The 15,000-nt window shown below is 41.9% G+C and overlaps 1 protein-coding gene across 3 annotated transcripts in view; it reads left to right on the forward strand.

The window, feature by feature from the left end:
* The window catches only part of LOC138006830 (ras guanine nucleotide exchange factor Y-like), a 57,154-nt gene that overhangs the window by 17,545 nt on the left and 24,609 nt on the right, over positions 1–15,000 (forward strand). For 2 of the 3 annotated variants that reach the window (XM_068853420.1, XM_068853421.1), the window contains 4 exons: positions 3,169–3,327; positions 4,452–4,553; positions 8,769–8,867; positions 10,486–15,000. The exon at positions 10,486–15,000 is cut by the window's right edge and continues 336 nt beyond it. In XM_068853420.1, coding sequence (XP_068709521.1) covers positions 3,169–3,327; positions 4,452–4,553; positions 8,769–8,867; positions 10,486–15,000 — 4,875 coding nt within the window. Of the gene's footprint in view, positions 1–3,168; positions 3,328–4,451; positions 4,554–7,128; positions 7,299–8,768; positions 8,868–10,485 lie in introns of those variants that run through there. The other variant, XM_068853422.1, reaches the window with a different exon arrangement.

Raw genomic sequence — 15,000 nt, forward strand, 5'->3', positions numbered from 1 at the left:
CATTGCTTTTCCGATTAAAGAGTTTTCAATTGCAGAATTCTAAAGGGAATTGATAAGTATTATTGCTAGCTCTCGTGAATATTTTGCCTAACAGCAAGGTAGTCAACGGGGTTAACAACGATTTGAATGCTTCTCGTATTTTGATTTGTCTTTATAAATCAACTCAAAGTCGACTTGTGCAAAAATTAAAGCATTCAACATCAGACTGTAAAATCCTATTGTTCATTTTACAATTGCCCTAAACTTTTGAGATCGCATTGATGTAATTTAAGAACAGATCTAAATGTGGTGACCCGGACAGTTTCCAGTTATTTTGAGTTACTTTGAAATTGATAATTGCAGCGTTTCTAGATCCTTTTTTCGACAGAAACTATTGGACCGCTTCGGTCGGTTTTGACGTTCTAAAAATTGGTGTCAATTGCGTTAATGAGGCAAATTGACGCCTGCGTAATTAAAATAAAGTTATTTGATTACATTTCTTTTTCAAACTGTTCCGTGAATTTTCCAGCCCTCTTACGGCGGTCTCTGTGGGGTAAAGGCGTAATTTCGCAACCGCAGGTGCCTCTTGGTGAGAAATCGGAAGGCTAATTTTTCGTTTGCGCAATGAACTTGTAGCCATTTGCGACGTCGTGCTTCAATGCTCATACCGTGCGAATTTTGATTATGTTTTCGTCCTTTTACCGTCGTTATTTGATTGTTGCGTCAATTGAAGGCTGTGCTTAAGTTCTTGTGACAGAGGCGTAATTGATCATGGTGGAGAGATGCTATCAATGTTTCAGTTACTTGCAGCCAGCTTTGCCGTGCGTCTTAAGGTGGTTCGAAGAGATTTCTTTCTGGAATGCATGAATGAATTGCTAAAATTAAACTTGCTAACAGACGCCCAACTAAAAATAGTTGAGGCTTACCGTAGGGTTGCAAAAATCATTGGGCTTTTAATAACCAATTTACGAAACAGATTTCGGGAATTGTGCAGTTTGTTGTTGTTGAAACACTATATATATCACTTAAGTAGTTGTTGACGTGTCTCAGACAGAAGCAATTATATTCTTGTCAAGGTTTCGATCGTATAAAGTTGCATTACTCAAGTTATGTGAGTTAAGATCACGTATTTTCGTCGGTATCGCTAGCTCCATATTTTGCTGTGAAAATTTAGGGAGAAAACTTCAATTAAACGGGAGAAATCGGGATCTCTGTATTCTGTTGTTACTCTATTTCCGAAACGGAAAACATGGCCTATGATTCAAGCCTACAGGGTACAGAGAAACGCCAGCATCGGTTAAGAGGGATCTGATTTGAATTAAGCTCTAATTTGAAGTTTAAGCACCTTTTCGAAAATGTTCAGCTTGTGTACCTTAAAAATCCCTGATTCTGCCAACTTTAGTGCGTTGGAGGTTAAGTTAACAGGCACTCACGGGCAACAATCTTCTAACCCGTGTTCCATGTACCGTTACATGTGAAGTAAGCCACACTTCGGGTAATTTTATGTGTTCCCGGCGAAAACCTTATTTCGGTGAATCCAAAATAGTCACAGTTGGGTCCAAGCGTTACTCAAATCGATGCCCAACGCACGTTGGGCTTCAAGCCTTAGTTACCTCTACAATTCTACGAGAAATAGCATAACGTTTTTGTTGAGATTATTTTTTAAATGCGAAGGGTTGGAGTTGTGTGCAAGACCTGTTTAAAAATGAGAGTTAAAAATTACGTAAGGGTTTAATTAAATTCAGTTTCCACTCTTGCGAATCCGTCAAATAGCCTGAGAAGTCAACGGAATTTGTGTAGTAGGTCTTGTAAGGAGAAAAAAAACTTTTTTTGTGGAAAGTTTGGATCAATTCCGACGTTTAGAAATACGCGAAAAGGCAAGAAATGTTTTTGTGATGAGCCTGCGTCTGTCTGACAACAAGGTATTACACAACATCGCATCAGTTCTCATCAAGTTTTTTTCGATTTCGCTCGGATTTGCTCGCTTTTTCCGCTCGTATTTCGTACTTCCAAATTTTTGGAGTTGAAGGAATTTAATAAAACAATTATTCCATTCGCGCTTGTTGGATATGAGACTGGTTATAGCCAACTCGGCGCTACGCGCCTCGTTGGCTATTTACCATCTCATATCCAACGCGCGCTTATGGAATAATTGTTAAATATTCATCGAGGCGAAGTCGAGGTGAATATTCACCAATAATCACTGAGCCTGAGGCGAATAATTGTTTTAGTATAAATACACAGGTGATTATTTCAAAAAAGAGAAAAAAAAACATTTCAACGCGAAATCATCTTCACTTACAGTGGCAAAACGACTACTGGCAGCCATTTTGTCCGTCGAGGTGATTATCGGCTGATAATCCGAGATGGCGAGCCAATGAGAGCGCACGATTTTGTATAATCACCTGTGTATTTATACTAAAGGCTAATAGCGGCGGGCAGTGACAACGATTTATTAAGAGTATAGAACAAGATACTGAAAAGGTTAATACAGCACATGAATAAAATAAATAAATAGATAAATAAACATACAAAATTAGCTATTTCAGGCACAAGGAGCAACTAAGACTGGAAAACATGTCATAAACCGCGTGTTTTTTGAAGAGATGCCGAATCGATATAATTATCCTCAGTAGCGAGGATATAAGTGTATTATATATTTTTATCTTAAACTGCTTGCGAGTAAGTTCACGTGTAGTGGTTCTCAGAGAATTCCACAGGACAGTCCCAAATCTAGCAACAGAATTCCGCATGAGGTTTTATCGAGATGGTTTAACATAAAAATTTCCAGCAAAGGCTGATTTGGTGTTATGTGAGTGTATTTGTCTGGAGCGAGTAAAAGCGTCGCAGAGGTTTTCCTTCCAACGTTTGATTTTCTTTACGTAGCGCTTCAGCCTTCATAATGGGTCTTCCGAAAACAAGAATTTGCATGTACAAAGTGATTGAGCTGTAAAATTTGAACAAAGACGGAGGAGCTTAAATTTAGACGTCCATCTTGCCAGCTCACCGCTGACATCTTGCAACTTTGTTGGGGTTGATGATAACTTGAACACAACATCTTAGCTCGTCCTTATCAATCTAGTGAAAGGACACTTCTGCTTACGTTGTACGGCGCGAGCGACCACCCAGATGGAATATTTGCCAACAGGTTACAATAGCGCAAATTGTAAGCTTTCTTTTTGTCCACAGACATGCGTTTTCAGTCTGGCTGCCACCGTGTGGTCAGCGGCTGACTGGCGGTTGACAGAGGCAGAGAAGCCATCGCTTAGTCTCGGATTTCAAGAGCTGTTGGTATCTATGACAGACGATGATCCGGACGCAAGGCCAAGCTTACACAATGTGCTACAAGTAAGCAATGAAATAACATACCTTGCAAAATTTGGTACCTGTTAAGGGTTTTCCTCAATGTTTGGTAAGAACAAAAATTGATATTCCTCTCTGTGAAATGATAAAGGTAGACCCCGGAAGCGCTGAAAAGAAATTATCCCAAATATAGCGACGTCCAGTAATAAAAACTGATGATTCAGTAAGAAAAGTTCTGCACATTCTCCTTACTTCGCTTGAACTGCTCTGAATCTTACAAAATAATTGCCTCATACATTGACGGAACTCAGTGTGTTCAGTCTCGTGATACACTTTAGAAGATTGTGGAGCACCCAGGAAGCCGTAATTTCTCTTGGCTGTGCCTCAAGTAACTCTTTAGCTTCTGTCATTCTCTTCAAACTTCCTCCATTTATCACAGCTTGACTACACACACATCTAAAACATAATCCGATCGTTAAATTTGTAACAGGGACTGTTGCAACTTTCATAAGTAGGAGTTTTGCTTGTTTTTAAGTGTTGTGATTTTTTTTGCCGGGTTCATTTGGGTAGCAAGTCAATTTAACAAATCAAAAGTGGTTCAGCGTTGTCTGTACTGTTATCGACAACGATATTCGTCATCACAGTGGTCAAAATGTTGTGGACCAGCCAAGTGAGTCCGCAACAAATTTTGACCACTGTGATGACGAATATCGTTGTCGATAAGATTACAGACAACGCTGAACCACTTTCGATTTGTTTTTTACCACAATATTCAACGCCAAAGTCAGAGCGTGACCAAAATCGTCTATAAGTGTTGTCTATAACTTTCTCGTAATATGATTGGTTTATTCCCAAAATGGGCGTTCCTGATTGGCTATTACATTGTGTGACAAAATGACACGAGCATGACGCGTACAGCGTTGTCTAGACTCACATCGACAACGGCAAAATAGCCAATCAGATTGCGAGATTACAAGCAATTGTGGTAAACAACCTAGTTCCCATGGCTTTTCCGCCAAAAGAACGAACCCTGGGTACGAGTTTGCAAGCCGATAGCATTGTATTTTACGAGAACTGCTACGTAGTTCGTAGTTCCTTTTGATGAGCGGTGTCCTCATGGCTTTCTTCAAAGCTGATATGGCGATTTGCATTTCTTTCTTTTTCGTAAGACATGCGATTCCCTACAGACCGAAGGAGACATGACGTCACGAGAAAAATGCCAAGCCCTGCTATGGGAGTACCAGGCTTCTGCAGCCATTACAAAAGAAGATGTAAGTTTATTACTTTTGTAGTCGTAACCTTTTCAAAAATCATGGTCGGTTTCACAGCAGCTTCGCCTTGACTCAATGTGCGGATTGCTGGCAGGCCTACTATTATTATGGGATACTCGACCAGTTGAGAGGTTTTCAATTAACCTTAACTTCCACAAAGCGCAGGAAAATGCGCTTCGTTTTGCTTCTCATTAGTTGAAAAAGTAGCGCGAGATCCTTGAGGCAGTCACTGAGAGTTTCAATTGCACTTGGCGTCATCACTTTCGACCGTCACGTTATCAGGTCCTATCATACTCTCTTGCTGAAAGCTAACCGCTTTCACATTGAGTACACTTTATACTCTTTACACTAGCGCCAAGCTCAGAAGGGGAGAATCAGAAACACGATACATCAACGAAAACGGCACAGTCAACGGAAAAAAACGCACTCAAGTATAACTTAGCGCTCACTCTCGTAAGTCTTTCGCGTTTATTCCGTTTGCTATTAGAGAGATTAAGCATCGCGTTTTCGTGAAACGGCAAACGCGAACCGGTGGGCTTCTGCTTGTCTTAAAAGCATGAAAATTATCTTATTCTAACTCGTCTCTCTCTTTTGAAAAGTTACTTGATACCTGCTGCTAACACGTAAGAAATGGCCTCATATCAAACGAGTTTCTTCCATTTTTGATAAATGCAAATTTTAGTCCGACGTTTGCCGTTTAATTTATCGTAAGCGTGATGCTTAATCTCTCTATTGTATAACCGGAGTGGTTACATGAAGCGTTCTTGAAGTCGAAATTGAGGATGAACTATTCTCCGCTGTATGCTCACGTTGTCGTTAAAAACTTGGTCATTTCACGTTATCGTCTTGCAGTGTAATGTAGAGCCGTGGCTACACATGCGATTTTTTGCTTGCGATGGTGATGCGATTTTTTTGAAAATTGTCGCGTCGCCAATGCGCGGTGAAAATTACCTCAAATTTGGAGATTTCACGTCGTCGTTGTGCAGAGTACCGCAAAAGTATGCGCTAAAATGCGTGCTGCACGTGCAGTATGAATATTTATGTTCTTTTAACCAATGATATCATTGTTAGTTTGGAGTTGCTGTCGCCGTCGTCGTTTCTTAAGCTCCCTATTTTCTCCATCAGACCGCGCACCGGTGGCTCAGTTGGTTGAGCACCGGGCTGTCACGCGGGAGGTCGTGAGTTCAACTCCGGCCGGACCAACACTCAGGGTATTTAAATAACTGAGGAGAAAGTGCTGCCTTTGTAATTACATCTGCAAATGGTTAGACTCTCTAGTCTTCTCGGATAAGGACGATAAGCCGGAGGTCCCGTCTCACAATCCTTCAATGTTCATAATCCTGTGGGACGTAAAAGAACCCGCACACTTGTCGCAAAGAGTAGGGCATGTAGTTCCCGGTGTTATAGTCTGTCTTCTGTGGTGTATCATTGTTGGGAGGGTAAAATGGTGGTTAACCTCGTAGGGAACCTATTCATACTTAATCAGTAAATAAATAAACAAATAAATAAAGAACAATGTTCTTGTTTTGTGGCGTTGCCCACGCTATGGCCGCCTGCCTTACTGTCTCTTAATGGAGAGAACACAAGAAAGTTGTTACTGCGGATAAGAGACGATTTTGCTAGCGAAAGAGCATCGGATTTGGTGAAACAACTCAAGCATTTAAAAAAAGAACTTCAAAGGGGTTCGAAGCCATAACCTTGGGATTGCGTTGCATGCACTCTGCTCTTGACCAGCTATGCAGCCATTTAGGTGGTTGTCAATGGCGACTTCGTTCTGTATCCCGTAAGAGGTCAAAGTATCGACGAAATGAAAAAAAAATCTACTGTTTATTGTTGAACGAGAGCACTAACCTGACCTTTTGCATGGGGTCCTTTTTGCATGGGTAGTGTCAGCAATATGGGGAGTATTAAATCAGGAAATAGTCCTTTACTAACAACGATTGAACAAGATCAGTTATAGCTGACGCCTGGCCTGGTATACCGCGCTCACCATCGATAAATGGGCATGCGTAACCTTAATGCGGCCAGTCGCATTAATAAATGAAGAAAAAAATTGTGTAATTGAAAAAGACTAGAAAATATTTGTTCCTCGAAAGCGGTGTTTGTCCGCTTTCCTTCCTGTCTTCCCAGTAAGCGTGTTTTTCCGTAAGAGCTTTGCTATAAGGTGTATTTGTTGAAAACCTCCGGATCAATTTGAAAGGTCTTTCACTCATATACTGTTCCGGGTTTATCAGTGATCGCGAATTGACAGCCAAATTCAATGCCTTAACAAATACGTAGACGCTTGAATGCTCCTCAAGCTTTAACACTCCATCTAATGCAAGCAAGCAGTAACGGTGGAAGGAAGCTTTTAATTAGTCGAGATAACTATACAAAACAATTACGACGAAGACGTTACTTTGAACTTCAATCCCTTTGATAGATATTTTCCTTTTAAAACAACCTTCCTTCTATACGTGACGATCAGCCCAAGGTTCCTTGTGGCTTTCGGAAATACGTCATTGCGAGTTTTTTTTTTTTTTTTTGACTCGCATTGTATTCCTAAAATAAGCTACTGTAGTGGTAATTAAAAGTTCATCTTTTGTGGTCGAAGTGCGAAGGACGAACACTTGTGCAACCGCTTTGAAATCAATTATCGTTGCGCAGACGGAAAGCAGGTTCAAAACTATGATCTGCTCATATATCCGTATCCCATATCAACCTTAAAACTGGTCCTCGGCGGAAAAAAGCTCAAGCAACTTATCTGTAAGTGTTTTCTTGTCTATAATTACTTGCAGATAAAGTTCCTCGTAAAGGAGGATCTTTTGAAAAGTTGTCTCTATTAGATTTTGTTTGTGATCAGATTTTATTGTAAACGTGTTCCAGCTTCTCCGTGGTTACTTGAGCGACAAATCTTTAAATGTCGCCGCAATCTCTGCTACTAGGCATTTCGTTTCATTGTTCCTTCGTCTTTGGAGACGGTCCTTTCTGAAGAGCTTAAATCTCAATATTCATCGTTTTATTAACTTCCTCAAGTTAACAGCCCAATTTGTTTACTTTTAAATGAGAGTGTACATATTTTAGATGCGGTACTTTTGTAGTCTTTTCTCAAAAAAGTCTACTTCTTTTGTCAACACTCTTGCCCTTTCCAAATGAAGTTCGATTGACGGACTACAAGAATTGTAGACTTAAACCCGAGAAAACGTCGAATTTTCATTTCACCATTATAAGCAAATTAATTTTCCTGGAGTGACAATCATTGTTCTCAAACGATTAAGGCTGAGATGTACTTTCACCATCTACATGTCCAAATGTAAATATTTGCGTTTTTCCAGTGATAATTAACAAGTTAAATGGTAATCGACCTTTCATATCTTAGTTGGATGTGTACTTTTTGCGCCCGAGCTCCAAATTATCGAACAGTCCAAGTACTGATACTTCTTTGTAAAATCGAACTTGTTTTAAATATGACACAATCCAAGATGGCGGCACCTTCTTTACATCCAAATAAGGCTAACTTCGGTGAATTACCAAGCAACATGGATCGGCAACATTTGTGGATTATGGTAGGTTGCTTATCGATCCCGCGAATTTCTCTCCCGTTTACGAGCAAACATATTTCAAGCATACAACGACAGATTAACTGAAAATGTTTGTTTGAACTGTTCATTCTCATTTAGTTCTTTTACGGTTTGGCGTGATTGTAAAGTATGAACTGAAATGTAAAATTGCAGTTTTTAGTTACATTTTCCTTGTCGCCGGTCACCTTGGGAGATCGTAAGGTGCCTATGAAGCAGACGGGTGCAAAAACAGGTGAAGCTGATGTTCACGCCGTCAAACGCCGCCCATCTCGATGTGAAGGGTGTTCATATAATTCTACGAAGCACTTTTAGAGGAAGGAGAAGAATGGCCCCCTCCCCTCCCCCCTGTGTTGCGTCAAGTTCAAACTTGCCTTGAACGCTTCCACCCCCAAAAGACACGAACCTGTACAGAATTATGTTTTGATCTCACTTCAAAGCAAAAATACATCGCTTAAAATCGTTCACACATCGGTCTCTGCCTTGCCTTTGGAAAAAAATGTGGGGGGGGGGGGGGGTGGGGGAGCTATAGCACCCTTAGCTCCTCTCTCTCCGTGGCCCCTTTGGCGTGGCGTAAAGTAGTCTGAGGCAAATTTTTTTTCGTTAAGACTTCTTTAGCTACATTCCCACATGTTTAAATTTTGCATTCCTCCAACAGGCTGGCAAAAGAAAAACGTTAGAAGAAGAGAAGAAGCAACATGACACTCTTATGGGTTCCATTGCTGTAGCCGCTTCCTGTAAGGGTTTCCTAAAACAGGTGGGCTGTACATTCATAATGTCGTAAACACATCGATAGTGTCAACAATATGTTATTTGCCTTTTGCTGATCCAGTTTGATGCAAACTTTGCAGTGCTGCATTATCTACTTGAACACAGTAAGTGGCTAAAGAGGCCACATTGAACAAAAAGCATTTGGCGTTTTCGAACATCAAGAACCCTTCGTCCGACGTCTGATAAGGTGAACAAAAGCGAATGTTGGGAAAGTTCAGCTTTCGACCAAGGTTTTTTTAGCAGCGACGCAAACTCAATGAAAAGCTCATTTGATGCCAAAGCTGAGCATTTACTGCACGAATTGCCGACCTTCAGTGTGAAACTACTGATTTGTAAAGCAATCATCTTGAGAACAAGTCTCCGCCGGGCACATCTAAGCAATATTCCCTTTGAATCGAGTCTCCGTGAAATGTAATGACTGGAAACTAAAACCTTTAATCTTGAAGCGTTCACTTTGCAAAGCACCGCAGCCCTTATCTTCAATTCACTAGCCGAAGATATGCCAACGTCGATTGAATCTGTTTGGAAACCTTTCATAACCACTAAACCTAGTTGTATGTTTAGTTCTTTGACTATGGCGCTTCCGCTCCCGAGAGTGATTTACGTCGTATTACTTCAATATTCATTGTTTTCGGGCAAACAGCGTTCGATAACTCAATAACAGCGGGAAGCCCAACCACGAATAACTTGTACACGGAATCCTTAATTTTTACTTAAAGCTGTTTGGTATTCACCCAAGTGTGGCCAGCGGTGTTCACGGACCGGAAAAGCTTTCAATTTACTTCTAAAATGTTGAAACCCAGAAATTAATTATGAGAACTTAATCCTTTGTTAGAGTGCGCCCTAACTGTCCTCGAGAATAGGAGTTGAGATTATTGTAAAAGTAAACAGCTTTATAAAAGCTGGTCTGAACTTCGAATAATTTTAGCGTCGAACGAAAGACTCCAATCCTATTAGACGAAAACCTCTTCCCGATGCTTTTTGCCTTCTTTTACCTTCATTTGTAAGACTACGTTTATTTTTCAGTCAATGGAATGGAGCCGGGACCTCACAAAGAGGGGTGCGTCTTGTACGCTGGTCGTTTGAATGCATATTGGCTCATGATTGTCTGTTTTGTTACGAAAAATGCGTTTCGCGTCAGTGACAAACGTGAAAAATACATGAAACATATATTTATGTTTTTTTATTCACTCAAGGGGGACAGCTATTCTTAGAGTTATTTTCATAGAGTTATGTCGTAGAGTTAGAGTTAAGTTTCCAAAATCCTGAATTCAAGATTGTGGACTGCCAAAATCCCAGTCCAAAATCCTGAATTAACGATTTTGGACTGCCAAAATCCTGAATTAACGATTTTGGACTGCCAAAATCTTGAATTCAGGATTTTGGCTGTCCAAAATCGTGAATTCAGGATTTTGGCAGTCGTTAACTCTAACTCTAGGTCATAACTCTACTGAAATAACTCTATTGATAGTTAACCTCTCACTCAAATAGCCTGACACGATAAAAGTCTTATTTTTGTGCCGCAGTTTAATTAATAAATAAATGCTCTTTCTTATCAACAGAAATGACCCCTTTGATGTTATCGTCTCTGCTATATTTTTCAGGCACCGAGGCCTCAAGAGCAAAACCCTTTTGTAAGAACTCAAGCACACCGAGAACAGAGAAATCAAACCGATAGCCAGCTTTTGAAAGAAATTCCCGCAAATGATGCATTTGTCGAGGTCGAGAACAAGTCGAAAGAGATCAGGAACAACGAGGAGGATGTGGTAAAGGGTGTTTCTTCATTTGCCGCAAAAAATGATTGCCGTTCCATCGCCTGTGATGCGAATAACAACTTAACTGCTCAGAATCCACGCTATTCGTTGACCGAAGAACAGAAAGAACAACTTTTGTCCCTTCTAGCATCGACGAGCCTGAGGCCCGATAGCAACTCGTTTGAGAGGAGAGATAAAGAGCAAGCAGGCAACGACCCAATTGGTCTGAGTAAGACAACGCTGGAACATAACAAAGTAAAACCATCCTCACCTTCAGTTTATAGCTACCCACATTTTCCTCAAGCAGAGCACTGTGGAGTTTTTGACCCTATAACGCCTGCTGGTCGTTCAATGTCACCTAATATGTACTCCAATACAAGTGAAAGTCAAAGATCTGCCGTCCCTAAATTTGTTCCTATCGCTGTTCCTGTTCCCAGTGTGACTCCTGTACCAATGTCCCCGTTCTGGTACATTCCCCAGGGAGGTTTAATGCCGTACCCTCAACCAGCGATGTCTCCGGTGCAGTTTGTCCCGGTTGATACATCAATGGCGTCCAATCAACCCGTGATCTCACCAGACAGTGACGTAAGTGAGGTGTTCGATGGAGAACCTCGTACGATGAAAGCAAGCAGTGCTTTTCCAAGGCCTGATGGAACTAACGTAGGGTCTTCTTCGCAAACAGGTGTTGAACAGGGAACAAGACGCTCACCTTCGCTGAGGGACAAAAAAGCATCCAAGCTCCCGCGTCCTATTTGGCAGACTGGTACGAAGAGCAGATCGATTCCAACTGAATTGGAAAAAAATTCCAATGTCAGTCGGCAACGAATACCTACTTCTGGTCAAACAAATACACCCGACAACGAAAATAAACGAGTTCGTGCAAGATCACCATCCCCTCATATTGGCAGACGATCATCTGCTGATGCCACACCTAGTCCTCGATCCCAAACGCCTCCTGTAAACAGGTCGACGGACGGTGTAGACGCATCAGCCAAACCTAAACTACAAAAACGTATGTCTATGGGGTCCCTGCCAAATTCGAGACCATCGAGTCCTAACTCACCAGATGTGTTCCACAGATCAAAATCGAGGTCAAGCAGTCTCTTGCAGCAATCTGGAGGAAACACGGAGAATAGGACGACCAGTTCGGCGGGGTCACGCTCAAATAGTCCTGTTTCTAATCGCATTTCCAAGCGCGAGTCTTCGTCTTCAGATATCTCTCCTTGGACTCGTCGCAATTCGGTGTCATCGATGATTACAAAGTTTGGTTCATCTTCGTTGTTAAACGAGGACCGTATCGTCAAAGGACAGCTAAAACCGAACGGAACTGCGTCGGCCACTCGGAAGTCTTCTAAAACTGGACCCTTTCGGCAATCGATGATTAGTAGTGGTAGGGCATCAGAGTGTCCACCGAAAGGTAATCCCGTTTCATCGCATGAAAAACCTATCTTCGGGAGTAAGAAAACAACAACCATGTCTTTCGATTCCGATGAGCTTTTGTATAAGGTCGAATCTGGAGATCAGAGAAAGATGCAACGCAACATCTCACGGTCATTGTCGAATGACAACAAACGACAGGATTTCACTGCGCAGTCAAGGCGTAGACTATCTTCATCACTTCAAAGTCTTCACAAAGCGACTGAAGCTGGCTCCGACAGACGTCTGCAGGATTCTACGATGAGGCTTTCAAAGGGCACGAAAAAATGGTCATCCCAGGATAATATCGTTGGAGACATACGCTTGAATGCTCCCCAGATGAATGAATCGGGGATTTCTTTTGATAATGCTTTAGTAACTGCTTTTAAAGTAATTCCAGATGTGAAAGACAGTTTGAATACAGGACCAGAGACAGAATTCACTGGAAAGTCCTCTAGTCTTTCTTTCCCCAGCAAAGATTCCAGCATTTCGATCGGTGATTTAAGAAACGGAGTCGTTATCAATACAAGCAATTCATCAGAGAGGGGAAACAGCAGTTTCTTAACCGAACTTGCCAGAAGGTCTTCACTCGATTCAGAGCCTGTCCGCGAAAAGGCCGCTCCAAAACCACGTCAAAACGAAACAACACAACCTTATGACGTGAAGGGTTCAGCGGACTTTGTTCGGTCACCGATAACATCTGCGCAAAAGTTTGAAACACAAGTAGATTTGTCACTTTTGGGATCCACCTTCGCGACATTCCCCACTCAAGTGAGTTCTTCGAGCCAACTCCGTGGTGGGAAGGAAGGAAGCACACTACCTCTACAGGCTCAAGTTGACTCAGGACTATTCAAAGAGTTTAAATCGTCAGATTACTTTACAAACGTTAATTTGAAGTGTGGAGAAATGGAACCGGAGCGTGACACAGACTGCTTTGAAAAACCAAAGTTGTGTGACAAGGAAGGAACTGAATGTAATGCAGGCAATGCAAAGACGGATGATCCCGTGATGAAATTCGATAGGAAAGTTCTTCGAGGGACGTCGGGTGATGCTAAGGATGAGAGATCTGCAAAGGATACTCCTCTTTCCTCAAGTATGGCGGATAAAAGCGGTGAAAATTCTGCAACTCAAATTGCGTCCTCTAGTACTGAGACTCTCACGACTTCTAAAACCTCGAAGATCCATTCTGCAATTGACCCGGTTACGGCATCAAGAAAGCATCTAGGTGAGAATGGCCAGTTTTCTAAAGAGAGACTTAACGCTTCATCTTCTAGAGACCCAAGATCTCCGTTAATTCTTAGAAAACTGTTATCAAATCCTCTTCCAAAAGGAGACAATGTTTCGGGGCCATTATCAGCGTCGGCTAAGCGAAATTCCCTGCCAACTCCGAAACCAGGCAAAGTTTCAACAAAACCTGATGTCTCTTTGACTTGCAAAGAGAGTTCCTCGCGTTCTTACTTATTACCTGACCAAAAGCAAACCCAGAATAACTCTTCAGAAAAAGATATTTTATCGAGTACTGCGAGCAAAAAGCCTGTATTGGCTCTTGAAAAAAAAGGTGAACCGATGGAAAAGAATAATCCTATTTATTCTAAGTTAAATAATCCACACTCAAAAGAAGACGATGTTGGGACCAAGGGTCCAAAGAGTACTACTTCATACTCTAGAAACATTAGTAACTCTCCATCATCGTCAAAAGAAAGAGAGGCTTCACAAGAAAGAAAGCCGAACTCCTCGAACCCTTATGTTCAACCTGCTAAAACCAACATTGAAGTTTCTGATGCACCTCAAAATTCGGCGTCCGGTTACATTAGGTACCCTTACACTCGAAGAGCAAGCACGCCTGCAAAAGAAAATTCTACCAGTAAGCTTCCAGCCAAATCGGCCAGCAATCCTACCTTACGAGCTGACCTGAGGGAAACTCAGAAGTTCTTTACTCCGCCGATAACGTGTCTTGGTGACTCCATGGGATCTCGAAACCCCATTGACTCAAACATTGACCGCATCAACGTTAGCCAGAAAGGCGTCCAACCCGATGAGAAAACGAATTGGCGAAATGAGAGCAATGAAGTAGGTGGAATGCCATCTTCTAGTGTTGGAAGCAGCCCCATGGCTTCTCCTTCGGGAAGCGTTTTAAGAGTCTCTTCGACATTTGCTTCACCCACTAAGGCTACTTTCGTGGATCAAGCAAGTTCTGAGCATAATCTTGGAGACTCTGGCGTCTTTCATGCCCCGTCTTTTGAGGAACATTTTTCCAAGGGCGAGTCGATATCGATGGAAACCACCGACAAACGATTTCCAAGTAATGCCTCGTCGGATAGTGGCTTGAACATTTGCGATCCTGAAGACACTCAAAGAAGCAATAGGAACCCAAATGAGCATAGGAAACAAGGAGTCCAAAGAAATCTGGATTGCACCTCATCACCGCAAACTCCAAAATTCCTGATCGGCTCAAACATTTTCTACGACCCAAGAGTCGACCGTCAAAGTAACATAAATTTCTCAGAAACGAGATTGGCAAGTATGGGAAATGAACCTCAGAACTTGGCGAATATGTTATCAAGTGGCAGACCGAGAGAAGCTGCAATCCCGTCTAAGAACACGCCCACAGACTCTAAACATTCTCCAAACAAAACTGTTGGAAGTGATGGGGATAAGGTTAAGAATCCCAAAGGCCTAGTATTATCAATACAGGATAAAAAGTCGCCAGATGCTAATGAGAACACTGGCAGTCATCCTGATAAACGAAAAGGTGCCAAAACTGTCCTTAACGCCGAGACAATAGCCGGAATATTGAAGTCAACTTCAAAGGAAAAATTGTCCCCTTCTACACCGCCACCAGATATTACAGGAAGGTTCTCCGGCAAAAGCCCACCGAGCCCATCATCGTCGTCAAATTTGGCCTCCAAAGAGCGTTTGGGTCAATTGGTGAAGAAAGTGCTGAACACT

Source organism: Montipora foliosa, chromosome 6 (assembly GCF_036669935.1).
Source record: "Montipora foliosa isolate CH-2021 chromosome 6, ASM3666993v2, whole genome shotgun sequence".
In the NCBI taxonomy this organism is placed as follows: domain Eukaryota; kingdom Metazoa; phylum Cnidaria; class Anthozoa; order Scleractinia; family Acroporidae; genus Montipora; species Montipora foliosa.